The sequence below is a fragment of the Talaromyces proteolyticus genome (assembly GCF_021365285.1).
Source record: "Talaromyces proteolyticus strain PMI_201 chromosome Unknown BGW36scaffold_2, whole genome shotgun sequence".
Classification (NCBI taxonomy): Eukaryota; Fungi; Ascomycota; class Eurotiomycetes; order Eurotiales; family Trichocomaceae; genus Talaromyces; species Talaromyces proteolyticus.
Genome location: NW_025764278.1, coordinates 2,004,811 through 2,025,194, shown reverse-complemented (window position 1 = coordinate 2,025,194; position 20,384 = coordinate 2,004,811). Strand labels below are relative to the sequence as shown.

Here is a 20,384-nt window from a genome sequence, read left to right as displayed (position 1 = left end):
GGACGTTGAAGCTCACAAGACTACGGTGGAAGAGTATTTTGGGTATTGGGGCACAACTGGCCAGTACAACGAAACTGAGAGATCAGCACGGAGGGAGAATTATGCTGCATTGTCGAAAGGGTAAGTCTTTTTCTGGCCTATGAGACCTATTGCATCAAGAAGTAACGTCTCTAACAGTCATTCACTTAGTTATTATGACACGGTCACTGATATACTCGAACATCTATGGCAACCTCTCTTCATTTCTTTAGCCTCAAAAAGGCGAAGTGATGAACGCAGCCATTCGTCACCATGAACATGACTTAGCACAATGTGCTGGAATCAATGAGGATGACTATGTCCTGGACGTTGGTAGTGGAGTAGGTGGTCCGGCGAGAGAGATCGCTCGACGCACTGGTGCCCGGGTACTAGGAATCAATTTCAATGAGTATCAGATTGGCCGTGCCATTGGATACACTAATCAAGAAAACCTTAGTCACAGAGTGAGCTTCATCGAAGGTGATTTTATGAAAATGCCATTACAATCTGAATAATTTGTTTAACATATCACCACTTGGATGAATTCTCGGCCAAGCTAGCAACAAATTTGGTGGAATATTGCATTCATCCTGAAACAACCGTTGCACTTCGCTTTAAAAAGCCAATATGGAGCGTGGTGGATATGATTGGTGTCTTAAAAGCAGGAGCTGCCTTTGTCTTACTTGATCCGAGTCAGCCCGTATCACGACTCCGTTATCTCTCTAACCAACTTAGCTCTAATTGTATCGTGGCATCAAGAGCCTGTAGTCTGTTGGCCCTGACTCTTTGTGAAAATGTCCTCACGGTCGACAGGGACAAGATGGAGTCACTTACGACAAGCGATATTTCGCGCTCCCTTGTACCTTGTTCAGCAGCATATGTTGTATTTACCTCGGGCAGTACTGGTATGCCAAAGGGTGTTGTGATAGAACATGATCAGCTAGCTGCAGCAGCAAAGCAAGTTGGCCAGGCCCTAGGCTTTAGTGAAAGGCCGCATATACTACAATTTGCCTCGTATAGTTTTGATGTGTGTATCCTTGAAACATTATTTGGCCTAGCTCATGGCTGCTGCATATGCGTTCCTACAGAATTACAGTCGAGAAACGATATAATTGGATTTATCAATGCGACGAATATGTCTTATGCCGTTTTCACCCCATCCGCACTTTCAGCCATTCCCCTTCGACAAACCAGGAGTCTACAAAGTCACCTCATAGGAGGTGAAGAGCCTCCTCTTGATCTCTTAAAATTTTACAGCAAATACTTCGGGATAATGATCGCCTATGGTCCTGCTGAGTGCACTGTTGTCACGAGTCTCTTGACCTTCAGCCCTCATACGTCTATCCAAGAGATCTTGGAACTAGCATCTGCAATAGGATGTGGATTAGGGATCCACAGAATCCTGAGCAAAGCGCATCAGTCGATACGATAGGGGAACTTATCATTGAAGGCCCAACTGTAGGGCGTGGCTATCTCAATGACCATGCAAGGACAGCCGAGCAGTTCGATGCCAAGTATTTAGGTTTCAAACCATCACAAATGATTCGTCGATACAGGACAGGGGATATGGCTCGTTATGACGCGAATGGCTCAATCATCTTTTCAGGAACAAAAGACGAGCAAATAAAGTTGAATGGACGTCGAATTGAACTTGGCGAGATCGAATACTGGTTACAGACGCTGCTTCCCACAGGGGAGCGTGGGAAAGTTGAGCTTGTTCGATACAACCAGAGCCAAGCCGAGAGGCTCGTTGCCTTCATATGTCTTAACGCAAGCAGAAGCCATCAAGAACCCCGGGCCGAGTGTATTTCTCAATACTCCAAAGACACTTGCGATCAACGAGCAAGATCTATTCAACAATATCTTCGAGAGCTGCTTCCAGAATACATGATTCCAACACCGTACATGCCAGTGTCACGATCTCCTCTGACACTATCATCCAAGCTAGATCGACATAAACTTCGAGAACTGGCATTGAATCTGTCACCTGATGACCCGAAAGACAATATGTCGGTCTTGAAGTCATAAATTCAGCTCTTACAGAAGAGCAAGAACTTCTAATTCATCACAGCGCGAATGTTCTTGGTTTGGATCCCGGAGCAATTGGTCTGAGCTCAAACTTCATTAGGTCCGGCGGAGATTCCATTGCAGCCATGAGACTATCCAGCAATCTAAGAAGATTCAACATTCATTTGGCTGTTGCAGAAATTTTGGGTTGCCAGGATTTTGCTCGCATGTCTAAGAAGATCCTTACCACAACGAAAAAAGAGGATCCTGCCGTAGAGCCTTTTGAGATGCTATTCTCCAAGAGAGAGGAATATCTCTTGCAGGCCGTTCGACAATGCAGAATTGCTGATTACTTGATCGAAGATATCTACCCTTGTTCACCTTCGCAAGTGCTATACACCGACATAGCGGCAGTTTATGGGAATCGGTCAAGTGCCAAGTGCATTTCGGAGCAATTCTTATTTTCCGTCACGGATGAATGTGATTTTGAAAGGTTGAAAATGGCCTGGGATCGGGTCATTGTAGAGAACCAGGCTTTGCGGATACGAATCGTGAAGGTATCTGATCAGTACCTGCAAGTGGTTGTCCGTGAAGCGGTTGAATGGCAACAAGTCTTGAACATGAACGAACATGTGCAAACTGGCAAGAATAACCCATTCAAGCTTGGCAAGCAGCTTTCTCGGTTCGCCGTGACTAGCAGTCCGGATCAATTCGGTGCATACCAGGTACTGGGGCTCTCGTGATGTTGTCTTGCAAATGCTACGCACTGGCCGGGATCTTCCTATTGACAACATCGAGTGTATGATTGCCCCGACCCTGGCAACCATGCCGGTCAGAATTCCCCTAGATTGGGATATTGAATGCGCGTCTTTCTTACGCTCTTTGCAGCAACGGCTGCTACTGCTCATGGACTATCAATATGTCGACTGGGTAACCATTGCCAACCTCTCCGCCGAAGGAAATGCCGGCTGTCAAGCTGCCATTCCATTCGCAGTTCACCAACATCGAGTAGACATCATTGAAGAATGTTCCAAAATAGGATTGAAATTAAAGAGTCTCGAGGTGAGCAGTTGGAATATGCCTATTCTAGTGGACTTCTTGATTTCGTCCAGCCATATCACTGGAAACATTTGCTTTGACCCTAACACTTTCCGCCCAGAGTATATCGATTCTCTTTTGAAGAGGACAGAAGCGATATATCTGCAACTTTGCCAGTTTGAAGCAGGTATATGTCTAAAGGATCTGCAAATATCTTTCTGAGAATCGGTTTGACGGACTGGGCCATTGATTTTCATTACTTGAATAGGACAAGAACTTTTTAGAGCATATAAGTATTATTATACAGTGTGGCGCACCCTCAGCATATGAGTGACTTAGGGCCTTCTGGCCTTAACCATGGTTTTTGCTAGTGTCGAGGAGCCACGCGCTGAGAACTAGTTCTTTTGCCGGAATCGTCCTACAAAACCCTAACATTTAGTGCCCACTAAAATAAGACCTTCATAGCTTATAGCTGGGTAAGGTCGTTAAACATAACTAAATAAATAAATAAATACATAACGATTATGTAAGAGATTTAATAGATTGCATTTTTGAATTATAGGTTTGTTTTTTTAAAAATAGTATAGAATTAAGTTAAACATATTAATCTTCTTTTAGAATAATATTGATCTAGTCTAAATATTCCAGGTCTATTTCAGGAATAATATGGATATATTCTATATACCATAGGTTTATCTTGATAGTATATTAATAAACCATTTATAACTTATGAAATAATCTAGCAATCAGAGGTTTTAAACCCTGTGGAGACCTTACGGGGATAGAGCAAGCTAGGGACGGACTTTTCAAATACTGTGGGGTGGGGGTCTTGTAAGGATTAATGCAGGCTAATAATGGACTTATTAAACACTGTAGAGGCGCTATTATTATGATTCGCACGCCATTCGGAGTAAAACCATGTAGCTCACAGGAGAAAATTGGTCTTGAGATTGAAAATAATTTTCGGGAGATCACGTGAATTGGACCAAGCCAATGGCTGAAGATCAGTCTGATTTCTTCCTTGCCTCGACTCGACCTCTTTACTTCAAAACCGGGTTGAGCAGGCGGTTCATTTCTTCAGATCTACCACTTCGCTTTCCCTGCCATTTTTTAATTGCCTGTTTATGCCATGAATAGAACAGAACAGCCTGATTTATAACACAATTATGGAGCGTAAGCTGCATGACAGTGACCAGCACGCATGAATTGATTTTTGTTTATACAACTCATTTGCATTCGTACTCAACTCACACAATAGCAAACTTTGATCTCGCTCTTAACTTCGCGCCGAATTTCCAGAGGCCAAACATCCCAAAAATCCCAATCACACTTAGGCCACCTAAGACACTGACACCCTTAGCTACACCAAGATTGATGAACAGTGGTCTCGCGAATAAGATACTCCCACAAGCTAGGGCGCTCCTCAAGAAGTCATTCGCAGCGAACAAGGACGCAGCGTATTGAGGATACGAGAGAGGAACGTAGACAAAGATACACTGCATGACGATGAAGACGCTGGCAGCATAGACAGTGATGCCGATGGTTGGCACGATCCAGTGAATGCTGGCGCGAGCGGTCCAGCCAAAGATGAAGAGCCCAATCGTAGGGCCAAAACAGGCGAAGAGAGCAGGTACCAGGCGGGACTCTTGTGCGCGCAGACCGTGTGTAATGGTATCGGGGATGAGTATAAACTGGAGGTACAGGCAGTAGATAGCAATGCCAATTAGGCAGGCAACGAGTACGCAGGTGAAGACGACACCAATCATGCCGAGCGAGAACCCATAGTAGACGGGATAAACTAGAGGAAACACCTCGAAGAAACTGTAGTAAATGCCGTAAACCAGAGCCATATACAGGTTCACGAATGCGACGGCTGGATCCTTAATGGTGATCTCCATCGGCTTGATGATGGCATCTAAGAGGATAGTAGAAGGCCGGAGATTTTTCTGGTCTATTTCACACTGTGCTTGGAGTCGCTTGTCGCCCGTGACTTTGCGCAGTCGACGGGCGCGGCACAGGAGGATGTTAGGGGTGGAGGTTTCAGGAAGGAGCATAAACATGGTGAGGAAGATGGGACCGGATACCAAGAGGATTTCCCACAGTGACCAGCGCCATCCCATGGCGGGCATTGCAAATCCAGAGAGGAGAGGCCCAAGAGACGGCCCACAGTATGCTGCTGAGACCCAAGCAGTACTAGGTATTCGTAAGCTAAGATGCTTTACATGACGAGAATGGATACTCACAGTGCAAATGGTAGGTAGAGAAGAGAGTACATATCTTGCATCGTGGCCGGCCCGATTGCCAGGCAAGGACTCCCGAAGAATCCTTGGAGGAAACGCAGAACCAGAAGGCCAGCGAAGTTATCAACAAGCGCAGTGGGAAGGGAGAGTATAGTAAATAGCGTCATTGTTACGGCGTAGACTGGAGATCTCCCGATGACTGGAATCTCTGATAGGGGAGCCCAGACCAGTGGCCCAATACCGTAGGCTAGGACGTAGAGTGAAAGCGGGAGCGATGCGGCTGTCGGTCCAACATTGAACTTTTCCATCACGCCCTGCTCGCTCGAGGTGTAGATCGCGGAGCCAGTGTAAACGACGAAGGTGTACAAGCAAATAATCAAAGAGACAACAAATCGTTTTGCGTTGGACCAGTTCTGAGGATTTGCTGCATCATCAGTGGTATACCAACCCACAAGGATGTTGCCGTCTGCTGTCTTTTGTGGGACAATTGGCCTCGTCTGCGTTCGTTCAAGGGCAAGCTCCGCTTCGATTTCCAATCGTTCTTCAGAGTAGGGGGTAGTTTCTAGTCGACTCTTCGTCCGGCTGAGATGAAGACCTTCTAGATTATGATCGTGTAGGTGTTTTTGCTCAATATCTCCCTCCTCGAGTTCAAGGGTCTCCAGAGGTGCAAATGTTCTTTCGCCACTTGCTCGGTTCGATATTCGTGTTTGTTTATTGGTGGCTTTCGCGGTAGCCGCAGCCTCCTGCTCTTTTTCTGGCAATTTGAGGGCAGCATTGTATGTCTCTGGCATTTTGAAATCAGGAAACTCCTCAGGATAAAGAAGAACTGTATTGCGAGTGACCAATCGGATGGTCTGACCCAAAGGGGCATCTCTCAAGATATCCATCATGGCTATCAGATATCTTTCTCTGTGTGGTGGAAGATGACAGGGAGAGGTTAATAAAGGGAGAGAATGATGAAGGGTTGCTTTTGACCCAGAAAAGTCGAATTTGAAGGAGAAAAACTGTTGAACTGAATTTGTAATGGGATTTAGGATGTTTTATAAAGAGAGGACCTCCTTCACCTCCCCGAGCTTACAAATACGATGTGCTCTACAAGCAGAAATGTGAAATTGCAATTGTGGGCTCATTGGAAGTCCACTGCTAAGCAAAGTCTACTAAAATTATTCTTCATTTTAAAATCTAAAGCAAGGCATCGGCTCACACGGCATTCATATTAGTCGGGTGCGGTTAGTAGTTACTTCATTTGGACTGATACTATAGTGGTCGTTCGTCGGATTTAAGGGCATAGGCCGTGAGCAGAAGATAAAGTTTCCTACGTCCAATGATCGTTTGCGGCTTTATAAGCTTAAGTTGCAAGTTCTATTGACTGTATTGCTGCCGATCTGGGAATACACGATATTATGCTAGTTGTAGTAGATGTGATAATATGCTAACTAAAATACATGAATGCATTGAACAAAGCCCCAAAATTAATCCTCCATATATAGTTCTTGAAGAGCTACCTAGATAGCTTCTTTCTGGATGAATATCACATATAACATTGCATTATAATCTGATACCTGCTTATTTCATGCGTATTTCATGCATTTGACGCAGTGATAATCTTGTTTGTCACATGAAATACGGAAATAGTGCGGACATAGCGCGGAGACCGCGAATGGAATGACTAATTTCAATACCATTGACTTGAGGATAGCTCTGTGTCTCCATATGGAGTACGAAAATAGTTCGGAGATAGCGACCGGAATGATTCTTTTAATTCTACTGAGTTAGCGAAGATAGACATGTGTGTCCAAATGGAACACTGTGATATCGTGCGATATCGCGTCCTGTTCAGCTGAATAAACCTTCCTCGCCGGCGTGGCAACGTTCGAGAAGGGCCAATCATCAGATTGAACCACACTTTCCATATGTTCTCCTCCCGGGGTGACATTGACTGTCATTACCGGAATTTACCGGAGTTTAGAGTCAAAGCGGACATACATATATCCATGTATAATGGAACTTGCCTGATTTTTAAAATATCTTGGAGCCCTAGAGTCGACCTTTCTCAATTACCTGACGCACACCGGAAGCAAACATCTTACACCTCTGTTCTCCAACGAATATGTCTGATTTTATCTCGACCGACCTTATCCTCGTCACCGGCGGGAATGGCCACGTTGCGCAACATGTGGTAGACCAGTTGCTACGCCAACAAGGACAACCTCGCGTTCGCGCAACCGTGCGTTCTGAAGCATCGGCGAAACAGATCAAAGACTATTTTGCTCCAGATCTATCCTCGGGGCATCTCTCCGTGGTGTTAGTACCAGACATTGTGGCGGAGGGCGCCTTTGACGAGGCTTTGAAAGGCGTTACCCATGTGGCTCATGTGGCCTCCCCTTTGGCTCTCGGTATTGACAATGTCGAGGCCGATCTGCTGAAGCCAGCCATAGAAGGAACAGTCGGGATTATCCGGGCAGCCGTGAAATTCCCATCTATTCGATCAATGGTAATCACAGGCTCGTTTCTATCAGCCTTTGACCCGGCCCATAGCCTCCGGCCCGGCTACACGTACACGCCGGATGATTGGAATCCGATCTCCTACAGTGAAGCAAGCTCCCAAGAGCTGGACTTGACGCGGTGGGAGCCAATATGGCGGCCGTTGATTACCTATATGGCATCAAAGAAACTTGCGGAGGAGGCGGTTTGGAAAGCGCGAGACACCATCAAGCCTCGGTTTGACATTAGCGTCGTCCTACCGGCTTATATTGGAGGCCCATCTGTTCTACCGTTACAACGAGGGACTCAGTCCGGTAGTCTCAGCGTGCAAGTCCTTTGGCAGGCCGTCACCGAAGAGCGCCTACCACCGGTTGATTATCCCTATTGGGTTGACGTGCGAGATGTCGCGAAGGTCCATATTCAGGCGCTGCTCCATCCGGAGGCTGACGGGAAACGATTCATCCTTGCTACTCGGGGAGTAACATACTCTGACGTAAGTGAAAATCCATATTCGACCCTCTGATGGTATAAAGCGGATCCTGAATATAGGTTTTGGTATTGCAGATTGCGGAGATCGCTCGAAAGCATTTCCCTCAGCTCCATTCGTCGACGGAGCAGCAGAGCAATGTAAGTGTAGAATGTATCGGTCGAATTTATCTTGCTAATTAGCCTTATTTAGGTGGAATTCTATAAGGTGGACTCCTCGAAAAGTCTCAGGATCCTGAATCTTGGTCCCTGGATCCCACTTGAAAAAATGATAGTTGACACAATAAGTCAGCTCTTGGATACCAAGGTCACAAATTGATATACGGGCAGAGAAGTGCCATTTTCTTGGTGGGCGTGGAATTTATTGTCAACTAAATCTCTTCAATTCAACTGTTCTGAACACATGGAATACTATTACGCCCAAGGTGAATAGTAAGAATCCTATCATTACCTCGAATGGATAACTAGCGCAGTTTATAGCCGAGTATTCATCCGCCAAGGATTACAAATCAAATGCCAATACTTGAAAGTCAAATTCAATTTAGGCAATTCCAAGCGCAAAGGAGAGCCTTTCAAATACGCTACTACATAAAAACCTCATTACTTGCCACATTAATATATTCCACAGGTAGTTATAAAGAGACCATAACTACCCAAAGCACATGACTGTACAAGCAGCGTAGCCAACAGAGCATTTGACTTTGCTCGCTATGTTCCAGAATAACTATATAAGGACACTCATTTATCATCATATATTTAGTCTATCATGTTTTATTCTCTATTACAACAGTGATATATACTTTATCATACTTATTAGTTACTCTATACTGTCATATTTCTTGCAATATACAGCCCAATACCCTAGTATACCTCAATCTAGATTACTCAGCAGAACACTGCCCTCAAACTCCCGCGGTAAAGAACGGTTGAGAACGATTTGACAATGGCCCCACTCGTTGGGTTTCCCATTCTGTGATCAGCTAGCTCACGGCTACCAAAACCGGAAGTGCCCACCCTCGACCCGAACCTCTATACCGTAGCGTGGGTCGCCCCACTTGAGATTGAAGTACAGGCTGCCAGACATATGTTGGATAAGGTGTATTCGGGACGATTTCCTGTCGGGCCTGGCGATGACTATTTGTTCCATGCCAGTGAGATACACGGGCATAATGTCGTGATCGCCACTTTCACTGTTGGCCAGCGGCATGGCACAAGCTCTGCAACATCTCTCGCAATCCATGTTACAAGGTTTTCTCCAAACCTATACTTTGGGCTTCTCATGGGGGTTGCGGGCCTCTGAAACCTTTCATGCTCGCCTACGCGCGATATTCGATTGCGCGACGTCATTATAGCTTATTCTCCTCCCGGCGGAGATCATCCAGCAATAATACCTTATGGGCTGGGGAAGCAGAAAGGAGGCAGTGGCTTTGAATTGCTGTGCAACAGACATTCCCTCCATCAAACAGAACGCATCGTGGGGTCCGCTATCGGTAAGACCAAGGCGGAAAGGCGAGAGGCGCAAATGATATTGGGCTACTACAGGGATAAACCAGAGACAGCCACGAAGCTTCCAGACCCCGGGCAAGAAAACGACTTTCTTTACTTATCCGGTGACAATCTACCAATTCCACGACAACGCCGACCGGACGCTGACCGCACGCGTGTATGGTACGGATCAATCGGCTCCAGCGAGCAGCTCTTGAAAAGTAGCTGAGATCCAGATGAATTGAGAGACCGATACAATGTGATGGCCTAGAAATGGAGGCACCGGCACCATGAACAAGATTCCGGTGGGGAGTATTCGAGGGGTTTGCGATTATGGCGACGAGCGGAAGAATAGAGACTGGCAGCCTTATGCAGCGGTGATGGCAGCGGCGTTTGTGAACAATAAAATTGGGCCCAGATTTTCTGTGCGCAAAGATTCTGTATGCAGATGTAGGTGCTATAACTAGACTTATTCAATGAAGCTATGCTCAGCTTTTCTGTGAATAGAAATTATATATGTTATTATAGATATTATAATATATATTCCTTATATCTCTTTATAGTTTTTAAGCTATTGCTATCTTTTTTGCTTTTTAATGGAGTTAGTTGTCAGGGTGTTTTATGAGAAGCACACGAACTAGCAGGTGCGAGGCCGAATATAGGGATCAATTGGCATACAAACTGAGCACTTGATATTCAAAAGAACACTCAACATTGAGACTATTTAAATAAAGAATACTTATTAAGCCAAACTAATATATGTATATAAAAGAAAAGATTGATATAATAGCAGCTCAACAGTCTTTTTATATCTTTCTTTTTTTAAAGAAAGGATTAACTATCAGAATAGATAGTATATTTGTAATAGCAAAAATAATAATCAATCTAATAGATTGTAAGGCTCCTTGACACTGCCAACCTCTAAATGCCAAAAAGTAATAGTGAGGTAATTGGACCATTGCCCAATTCCAGGGTTGGCACGCTTATAAGCCTCTGTGAGCCTGCAGCGCTCTCACTGTTGCCAGGCCTCACAATAATTCTATCATAAAACGTTTATATAATAATAAACTATAAATAACCTATACTATTAAGCTTATAATAATGAATAAATAGATGCCCAAGGCTTCCAATAATGAGGCATAAAAGTGGGCCTTAATATGCTTAACGTAATCCACATCCAGTGACATAGCTTCCAGAGCCTCTGGTAACTTTCCGTTTATGACAATTAGTGTGGCTCCGCACGTGTGGCTGAGTTGCGGCAAGATGCTTTCCACCCAGCGTTGGAATTTGGGTAATCCATACGTCTGCACAGTGCACCTCACAAACTAGTACTATATTTCAAAACTTGGAAACAGGTGAATTTTTACAGAACTATGCAGCTACAAAGGGCTGTGCGAATCTGATAGGAGTCAATTAGGCGAGCAAAATCTTTTATATGGGAGATCAGCATCGGTGGAACACGTAATCACTCACTGGACTTTACTTGGCAACTGTGTCCGGTTAGTTAAGATCAAATGGAAATCGAAAATTTGATCCATTCTTTAGAGCTGTTCCAAGAATAGTTATTGTTATGCAAGGTATACATACCTCCAGAATACTCGTCATGCCGAGAAACCGTATACGCCTGGTGCTTGCCCCATTTGAGTACTTTCCTAACAGGCTATACACAGCCTGCAATGTCCGTGATTTTCAACTGGTAGTTCAATTGATTTATAAAATGCAGGTGCCAAAACAGCTGCTATTAATGACAATACACATTTATATACTGCATGCTGCATATTGAAATCTGTCGCGTGATCACGATGATGTGATTCAGAATACCTCTAGATTTAATCAAAATTGTGGACAAGGTCTCTGGCATTATCCATATCAATTCCACGAAGGAAAGATGTCATAACGCTCCTACTCGACCGACGAGGAGACCAAAGTCCGATCACAGAAGAGGTGGTCAAGGCTGCGGTAAGCTATTAGAACTGCGGCATAAACGTTGTGCAGGCCCTTCATGATACCATTAAGTTTGACGTTACTGCTAGCATAATTGAAGCAGCCACTACTGGTGGTAAGGAGGATGTACCTAGTGTTAGCACAGATGTTGTCAATATTTCTCTCACTGAAAGCAAGACCACGAATTTGGCCTGATGGTTGGTATTGGAGGCGGAGTACCCGGAAAAGCCGACGTTCGACTTGGAGACGTGGTGATTAGTAAGCTTACTGCGAGTGGGAAGTGGGTGATACAGAATGATTGCAGGAAAACTATGCATGATGGGTGCGTTTAGTGCCCTGGGTTTCCAAATAAGCCCCCTCAGCGTCATAATTACTCCACGCCGCTAGAGACTCACTGTGTGTTATTACCTTCACATGTATGATCTGAATTTACATGACTTCTAAAGTAGTTTTCTGAGAAGATGGAATCGGTCATGTCGACAAAACAATCAAATAAAGCTGTACATAGAAGGAAGTTGTACCTAATCTAATGCGTTGAAACCTTCAATATTTCGATTATAGTCTGCGCTGCCTTGAATAGGTATCAGACCCAAAAAAAATGAAATATCAACATATTCAGCCAGCCACAACAATATGTTCGATGTTGTCGAACGCAAGGTGTAATGCAAGTATCTCCTAGTTCAAAAATATCAGGCGCAAGACAATTTCTTTATTTTTTCCTCGTCCTGGTCAGCTACATATGAGACATGAGACAGTGGCTGCTTGTTGATTAGCCCTGAGTATGCAGGTATTGCATGAAATCCTCATGATTGCTGATGTGACAGGGTATGAAATGATCATTGCTTTCAAATTTTTTAAAGAATATTAATGACTGCCACTTCTGCGGAAGGTGAGAAAGTCCGAGATTTAGGCAACCAATCTTTTGCCGGATTCATGACCTAAAAGTGTCGGACAATCATCTTAATATCAATCACCTTGGCCCGTAGCGGACTTTCAAACAACGTCAGTCCAAGAAAAAAAATGTGCGCACTGTTGAGAACAGTTGCAGATGGATATATATGTATTATTGGTGGCTGGTTGGTCAGCTCTCGGGCAGCAATGCAAGGGTTGTGAGAAGAACCGAGAATAATGGCCATTGGCTTATACACAGCAGTTCAATGCTGTTTATGAAGATAAAATTGATTCTCATACTGGTGGTTGTCCGCACCAACTATTTATAAATACTATGTAGTCAACCCAGTTCGAGGGCCAGGTCTAGGAAGAGACAAATATCCAGCTCCTAACAATATCAAGACTCAAGATAGCAACCCAATAGTCCACAGAGCAACATCGAAATATTGAAGATGCTTTTCAATATTGTATGCACTATTGCTTTCTGTCACTTTTTACTGATTGGCAGAGTTCTTGCGCAGACGCCAACAACAACTGTTCCAGCTGTAAGTCACAACAATTAAACAAATAGTTTAATTCGACTGATTATTCTCCTTCGGCAGTTCTCTAGATGTACTTCTCCATGTCCCACCGAAACTCCAGTTGGGCAGCCAGACCCAAGGTTTGTCTGCGGCGACAATAGACTAGGTCCAGTCGATTTGCCTTCAGAACCACCCATCGCGGAGATGCTAGGTGGCTATGAACAATTTGGAGGGCTATGCCCTCGAGATTATTTTTATCACTGGTTCAGTGACATAAACCAGCACTATATAAACCCACCTGGAAATGGATTTCTACTAGACGCATACAACAGGTCGATGTATACAGAAGTCACGATTCCAGTCGGCACTCTCCTTGATCGTTTTGGCGGGCTCAATGCGAGTTATCTATCAATCTTGGGAACTGATTATGTTCGACGCTCTATTTCACCCGGAAACCTGAGTCGCAGAAATAGCACAACTGCTGCTATCTATTACGTCTTCAACGTCACACAGCCCATCCCGGCTCAATACGGTCGAAGTGCTCCTTGGTATGGCCAGCCAGGAGGAGAATTGCAGTACTACCTACCGAATTCCTCTACTCAAATCCTCATTGACCAGGGCTCATTGGAACTTATAGAGTCACTTTAATGTGTGAGAAACTGACACTGGGGCAAGGTTCTCATTATTTTGAACAAACTAAAGCATCGGCATTCAACATGACGATAGCAGTCCTAGGAAAGAAAAGGGAAGATTGATTAGTCTAGTATATTTTAGAAGCTATACGTATGAAGATTAATGATACAAGATTGCACAAGCTTCACAGGTGCCCATGTGTTATAATTTAAATAATAATTCTCAGAGACACTTCTATAATGCAGACTATATAGAGAGATACTTCTCAAGATGTAAAAAAATATCTAATAATTGTGATTCACGGTCTGCAAATCTTTGAACACACAATATAGCTAAATCTACTAAGGAGCATAGTGATTTATCGAGTGTCTATTCAAATGCAGCTCATATCGTTGCTGACCGGCAGAAGCATCGTCATTAGATTAGTTAAATTGATTAGATCGTTTTAAAACACTTTTAATATTCTATTACCCAGCCTTTATCTATATGAAAGCTATTCTATCCTCCTTTTAATTCTTTAATTTTATAAGATAATATATCTGAATAATATTAGATATTCTTCTTTCTATTTACTTACTGTTATTTGTCTGAGCAGTCTTATGTAGTGTCCGTTGTTCGCATATATATGTTCTATATAGCATGTGTATGTAATGTAACCGAACAGCCACCTGCCTACAACAGCCACCCGCCTACTTCTGCCCAAAAACGTATTCTATATTGATTTTAAATATTATTTTCTAATCTAAAATAATAATTCTATTTAAAAAATTACTTACTAATATGATTAGAGCATTAAGGTCTTTTATATTTGAGAATACTGTATTTACTACATTGAAATTGATGGTGTAATATTTTTAGATATAGAAGATTTTAATACTCTAATCATATTAGTAAGTAATTTTTTGTATATAATTATTATTTTGGATTAGAAATTAAGATTTGAAATCACTATAGATTATGTTTTTGGGTGGAAGTGGCGTGTCACGCACCGGGACCCACTCTAGTTGTCACTGGCTGTGTCAAGGAGCGATACGATGTGTTGAACCACACAGAGATTTCTTAAGGATAACTAATAACAAAGTATAAAGATTACTAAAAATAAAATAAAGATAAAATATAATTAAAATAAAAATAATACCTTAAAATATTATAGTATTTTAAATAGAATTATTTTATTAATCTTTATAGTATAACTAATAATAATAATTATAATAATTTATATTAAAGAACTATACTAAGATAAACTAGATATATAAAAATAAATATATTTATATAAATATTATTTTTATAATATCTTTATAATCTATCTATATATAGATTATATATTTAATTATTTTTTTATCTTTTTTATATTTCTTCTATACTCTCATTATATACTTAAATATAGATACTTATATAATATATAATTTTATATAAATAATAAATAGATTATATATAATTATAATAATTAATTAGCTATAGTATTAATTATTTTAATAAATATTTATTTTAAAATAATTTAAATTATTTTAATCTATTCTTAGTTTTATATATATTGATTTTATAATATCATTCTTTTTTCTTAAAGTTCTTTATCTTTAAAGATATAAATAAAAATATATTTTATTCTTAATATAATCCTACTTTCTTTAATAAATGTTTAAAATATATCAATATAACTCTTAAAAAAGATTATTTAGCTTATTATATATCCCAATCCAATTATATTTATTAAAATAATTTTTCTATTAATAATCCATATAAATATTGTAAAAATAAAAATAAGATTTATATAATAGATTCTAAAAGTCAAAATTATATATTATATACATATTATAATTATAAATATAAAAAACAATTTCATAATAAGTAAGAATAGTCAAATCTTTAAAAATTAAAATTATATTAATCAAAAGCTTCATAATACTCTTATTAAATAGATAAATTTATTTATAAAAATAAATTATTTATTCAAATAATAACAATTTCTTAAAGAGTAAAGTTTAAAAATATTAGATCATAATTCTAATATAATAAAGATTTTAAATAAAGAAAATCTTAATAATATCTTTCTTTCTTTTTCTATAAGAAAGATACAATTAAATATTATCTCTAATATAGAATTTAAAGCTTTATTCATTAATCTATTAATATCTTTATCTAGTAAATTAAATTTCTTTATTAATAATTCTTTAATATCTTTAAAATATCTATAAAATTCTTAATAGATTCTTAAATATTTTCTAAAATATCATATCTTTTCTATTTAATTAAATAAATAAATTTCTTATTAATTTATTTTTCTTCTAATATATCTTCAACTTTATATATCTCTTATTTAATAATAATATTTATTTAGAATTTTATATTTAGTAGTACTAATTCTAATGATAAAATATAGAATACTGAATATATTTTTATAACTTTTAATAATTTTAATTTATAATTAACTTCTCTAATTTTTTCTTCAATTTTAAATAATCTAATTCATAAATAATTCAATTTATCTTCTTTTCTTTTAGTATCTAAATTTTATAAAAGATAGATCTTCTTTCTCTTCTTAAAATTAGGTCTCTTCTAATATTTTTAATTATATCTTCTTAAAGATTATTATTCTTAATTTTTAATTTTATTATATAAATATTAATATAGCACTCTTATTATATTAATTATTTTTTCTGTTTTTATATAATTGATTGCTTATATTTAGATTCTTCTAGTATTTTATTTCTTTTCCTATATATACCTTAAAAAATATCATTTTATAATAGCTTATTTATTTATATTATAAGCTATTTATACTATAGATAATAACTTTATCTAATTATTCTAATTATAATTAACGTAATGATATAGTACTATTCTAATATTTAATTTATTCATTCAGTTTATTCATTCATCTATAGATGATAAGCAATTAACAGTCACTATTCTTTTCCATAAAGTCCATCATAGATTTTCATAATTTTAATATAAAGATTTGTTCTCTATCTAGACTATAATCTCAAATATACTATAATATTAAAAGACTTTATCAATTAATAATATTATTAATTATTTTATTATTAATTATTTTATAATTATAATAAAGTATATATATTTAGTTATTCTATTTATTATTATAAATATTAAATCATTTCCTTATAATTTTAGTAATTTGATGATAAAATCTATTATTACTTATTGTTATAGATATTCTAATATTTTTAATGATTATATTAGTCTATATAATTTATATCTATTAATTTTATTCTTATAATATTGATTATATTCCTTAATATGGTTCTTAATATTTAAATCATTTTAACCAGTAGTAATTCCTTATAATTCATTCTAAAATATTTAATATTCTTAGATATTCTATCAATATATTATCATAATAAATTAGATAATTTCTATTCTAAGTATTTTTAATACATAGATTAAACTATACTAAAATATTAATCCTTCTTCTATCATTATAATTCAATCATTTTATTATTTACTATATTAAATATCAATCCATTTTATTCAATTTTTTTATAATTCTATCTTATAGTTCTAATCTATTATCTTTTCTAATATTATTATAAATATTATTATTTAAAGATTATATATAAATATTTCTTTTTTATTTCTTTAAAAAGCTAATTTAATAATTTAATTCCTTTTCATGATTTAATCTTCTACTTAAACATTTATTCATTTATTATCTTTTCCTTACATATTCTATTTCATATTAATAATTTATTAATAATTCTATTATCTTACTTATCTCAATTAAAAATCTTAATTATAAAGAAGTAAATAAATTCTTATAATCTATAATAACTCATATTAGAAACTTATTTCTTTTAAATAAATCTTTAATATCAAAATACTATCATTATAATAATAATTCTTTATTATAAATCTCATAATTAATTCTACATCAAATATTTTTCTTAAATAATATATTACTAATTATAATTTTTTATTTAATCCTTTCTATATCATTATTACTTCTATTATAAATCTAAAATATCATTTCTAATATTATTAATTTCTCTAGATTATATTATATCAATATAGATATAATAATAAATTAAAACTTTATTTCTTTAAATACTTTCTAATATTCTATTATCTATTTAAATTTAAAATCCTTTTATAATAATTTAAATATAAGATTTATTATCTTTATATATCTTTTTATATATTATTAATAGTAATTAATTAATTTAAAAAAGAATTATACTTCTTTAATATTCTTTAATATAAACTAATCTTATATTATCTATATCTTTTCTTTATCTATTTAAATCCTTTTTAAGTAATTCTATATTTTAAAAAGTCTATTTCTTATATATAAAATCATATTTCTTAACTTTAACTATAGTTTTGCTTTTTATAGATAATATAGAATTATTTTATATATTATATATAATCATTATATATTTAAAAATATTAAAATATTATCAAAATATACAATAATAAAGTTATATAGATATCCTAATTATATAATTAATATACCATTAGAATGTTACTAATATATTAATTAATTAAAAATATAATCAGATATTCATAATATTAAACTTAATTTTGAATACAATTTTCTATTCTTTTCTTTCTTAATTTCAGTTATTATATATATCTATAATATAAATTTTATAAATTATTTCTTTCTTATATTTTATCTTATATTCTAAAATTAAGATAATAAATGACTGTCTTATATAGTAATTTTATTAGTTATATAGTTATATATAATCATAAATATATCCTTTTCTTTCTATAAAAGTATAGAATATCTATTAATAAGTTTAAAATCTAATATATCTTTTTTTAAGCTTTTATTTAATATTTCTTAATATTGATCTTATTTTCTAATATAGAATAATTCATTAAATCTTAATTCTTTATTTCTTTTAATAGAATAGTATATCTATTCATTATATTTAAATAATTTCTTATATATTCTATTAAATAATTCTTTAAATTATTTATATTCTTTAAATAATTTAAATTCTATAATTACTATAATTTAACATTTCTTTTTAGATATTTAATAATAATCTTCTCTTTAGTTCTACTCTATATAAAAATCTATAAAAAAATTAAGTCATCTACTTCTTTCATTATATTAAGTTTTCTATCTATTTAGTAATTTTATCTTTCTAAAATATCTATTATAATTATAATAATTTATTTTAATTTTATTAATTTCTTAATTTATCTCTAAATTGTAAACTTTAAATTATAGAATTCTAAAAACTATATTATTTAATCTTAATTCAATAATATCAAAATTAATTATCTTATAATAATTTTCTAATATTATAGATAATCATTCTATTTTATATATAACTCTTTCTTTTACAGACTTATCTTATTAAATCCTATAATAAATACTATTTAAGATTTCTTTTTTTTAAGATTTTCAGTATTCATTTTATTTCTTTATTTATAAAGTTATATATTATTTCTAAATTAATTATTATTTAATTTAATTCTATAGATAGTTATTATAATTCTTAATTATCTTTTATAAGTTATTATATTAAATTCTATTTTTTATATATATAATTATCTATATATTATAGCTATTTCCTCTTTAGAAATTCCTTAATTTTAATCTTAGAGTATATATACATTATATATTTATTATTATAGCAGATTTTTATAATAATATCTAATACTTTAGATATTTCTTAAATTATAAATAATTATATTATATTATCTAACATTTCTATTTCTTCATTTATTTTATAATATTCATTCTTCTTTCTTTTTATATTATAATATTATGATATACTACATCCTTTTAATTCTAATAAGATTATAGTTAATATAGATATATAGTTAATTCTTTAAATCTTATTATAAAATAATTAAATATAGTTATTTATTCAGACTTTTATAAATCTATCTCTAAAATCATTGTCTTTTCTATCTATTTTAGAATTACAAGTTTTTTCAAAACTTTTAGCTTCTTTAAACTATACTATCCTTTTTTTCAAAAATTAATAGTATTCTATTTCTATATTAATTTCTATTTATAGTTTAATATTTTTACTTATTTCTTTTTCTTAGAAAATAGCTTTAGCTTTCTTTTACTTTCCTATAGATTATATATAAATCCATTATATAAAAGATTTAATATAATAATCTATATTCTAAATAATCTTTCTCTTTAAAGATTACTCTATACTTAGTTTTATATTTATTTTTAAAATATATTTAAACTTTATAAAACTTCTACTTTCTTTTTTCTTTATTAGCTATTTTTAAACTTTTAATATTATTTAAAGCTTTATTTAATTAACTTTCTATCTTTTTAATCTGATTTATCTTTTTATATTATTATTATCTTTAGCTTTCTAAAATTTTATCTATTTCTAAGAACTCTTTAATATCTCTTAATTCATACTATTCTATAATATTATAATCATATTCTAAATAAGATTCTCTATCTTTTTTATTTATTATATTTAACTATTATCTTTATAATTTAACTCTATACTCTTTTCTAAAGTGGTCTATCTTTCTATAATTATAATATTTTATTTTTAATTTATTAAATTTTATTTTTAATTATTCTTAAATGATATTTAATTCTATAGATTAAGATCTATATAGATTCTCTCTTTTCTTATAATAATATAATTTCTTATCACTATTTCAACTTCTATTATATTTC

The 20,384-nt window shown here is 35.2% G+C and overlaps 5 protein-coding genes across 5 annotated transcripts; 4 read left to right on the top strand and 1 right to left on the bottom strand.

Annotated features, from left to right (window-relative positions):
- Positions 1 to 925: 925 nt before the first annotated feature.
- Positions 926 to 2,046, top strand: BGW36DRAFT_394027 (uncharacterized protein; the record flags this gene model as incomplete). The annotated part of the gene is made up of 2 exons (XM_046217877.1): positions 926 to 1,324; positions 1,348 to 2,046. The coding sequence occupies 2 exons, from the start codon at positions 926 to 928 to the stop codon at positions 2,044 to 2,046; spliced, it is 1,098 nt and encodes a 365-aa protein (XP_046076802.1).
- An 804-nt stretch (positions 2,047 to 2,850) lies between these two features.
- Positions 2,851 to 3,285, top strand: BGW36DRAFT_423332 (uncharacterized protein; the record flags this gene model as incomplete). Its single annotated transcript, XM_046219823.1, has 1 exon — positions 2,851 to 3,285. The coding sequence occupies one exon, from the start codon at positions 2,851 to 2,853 to the stop codon at positions 3,283 to 3,285; it is 435 nt and encodes a 144-aa protein (XP_046076801.1).
- A 1,025-nt stretch (positions 3,286 to 4,310) lies between these two features.
- BGW36DRAFT_287332 (multidrug transporter) lies at positions 4,311 to 6,193 on the bottom strand (the record flags this gene model as incomplete). Its single annotated transcript, XM_046210497.1, has 2 exons — positions 4,311 to 5,256; positions 5,307 to 6,193. 2 exons carry the CDS (start codon positions 6,191 to 6,193, stop codon positions 4,311 to 4,313), a joined length of 1,833 nt encoding a protein of 610 aa, XP_046076800.1.
- Positions 6,194 to 7,413: 1,220 nt separating this feature from the next.
- BGW36DRAFT_288607 (uncharacterized protein) lies at positions 7,414 to 8,592 on the top strand (the record flags this gene model as incomplete). The annotated part of the gene is made up of 3 exons (XM_046210595.1): positions 7,414 to 8,280; positions 8,352 to 8,414; positions 8,467 to 8,592. 3 exons carry the CDS (start codon positions 7,414 to 7,416, stop codon positions 8,590 to 8,592), a joined length of 1,056 nt encoding a protein of 351 aa, XP_046076799.1.
- A 4,453-nt stretch (positions 8,593 to 13,045) lies between these two features.
- BGW36DRAFT_444309 (uncharacterized protein) lies at positions 13,046 to 13,926 on the top strand (the record flags this gene model as incomplete). The annotated part of the gene is made up of 2 exons (XM_046221638.1): positions 13,046 to 13,138; positions 13,196 to 13,926. 2 exons carry the CDS (start codon positions 13,046 to 13,048, stop codon positions 13,760 to 13,762), a joined length of 660 nt encoding a protein of 219 aa, XP_046076798.1. The 3' UTR covers positions 13,763 to 13,926.
- Positions 13,927 to 20,384: the final 6,458 nt, after the last annotated feature.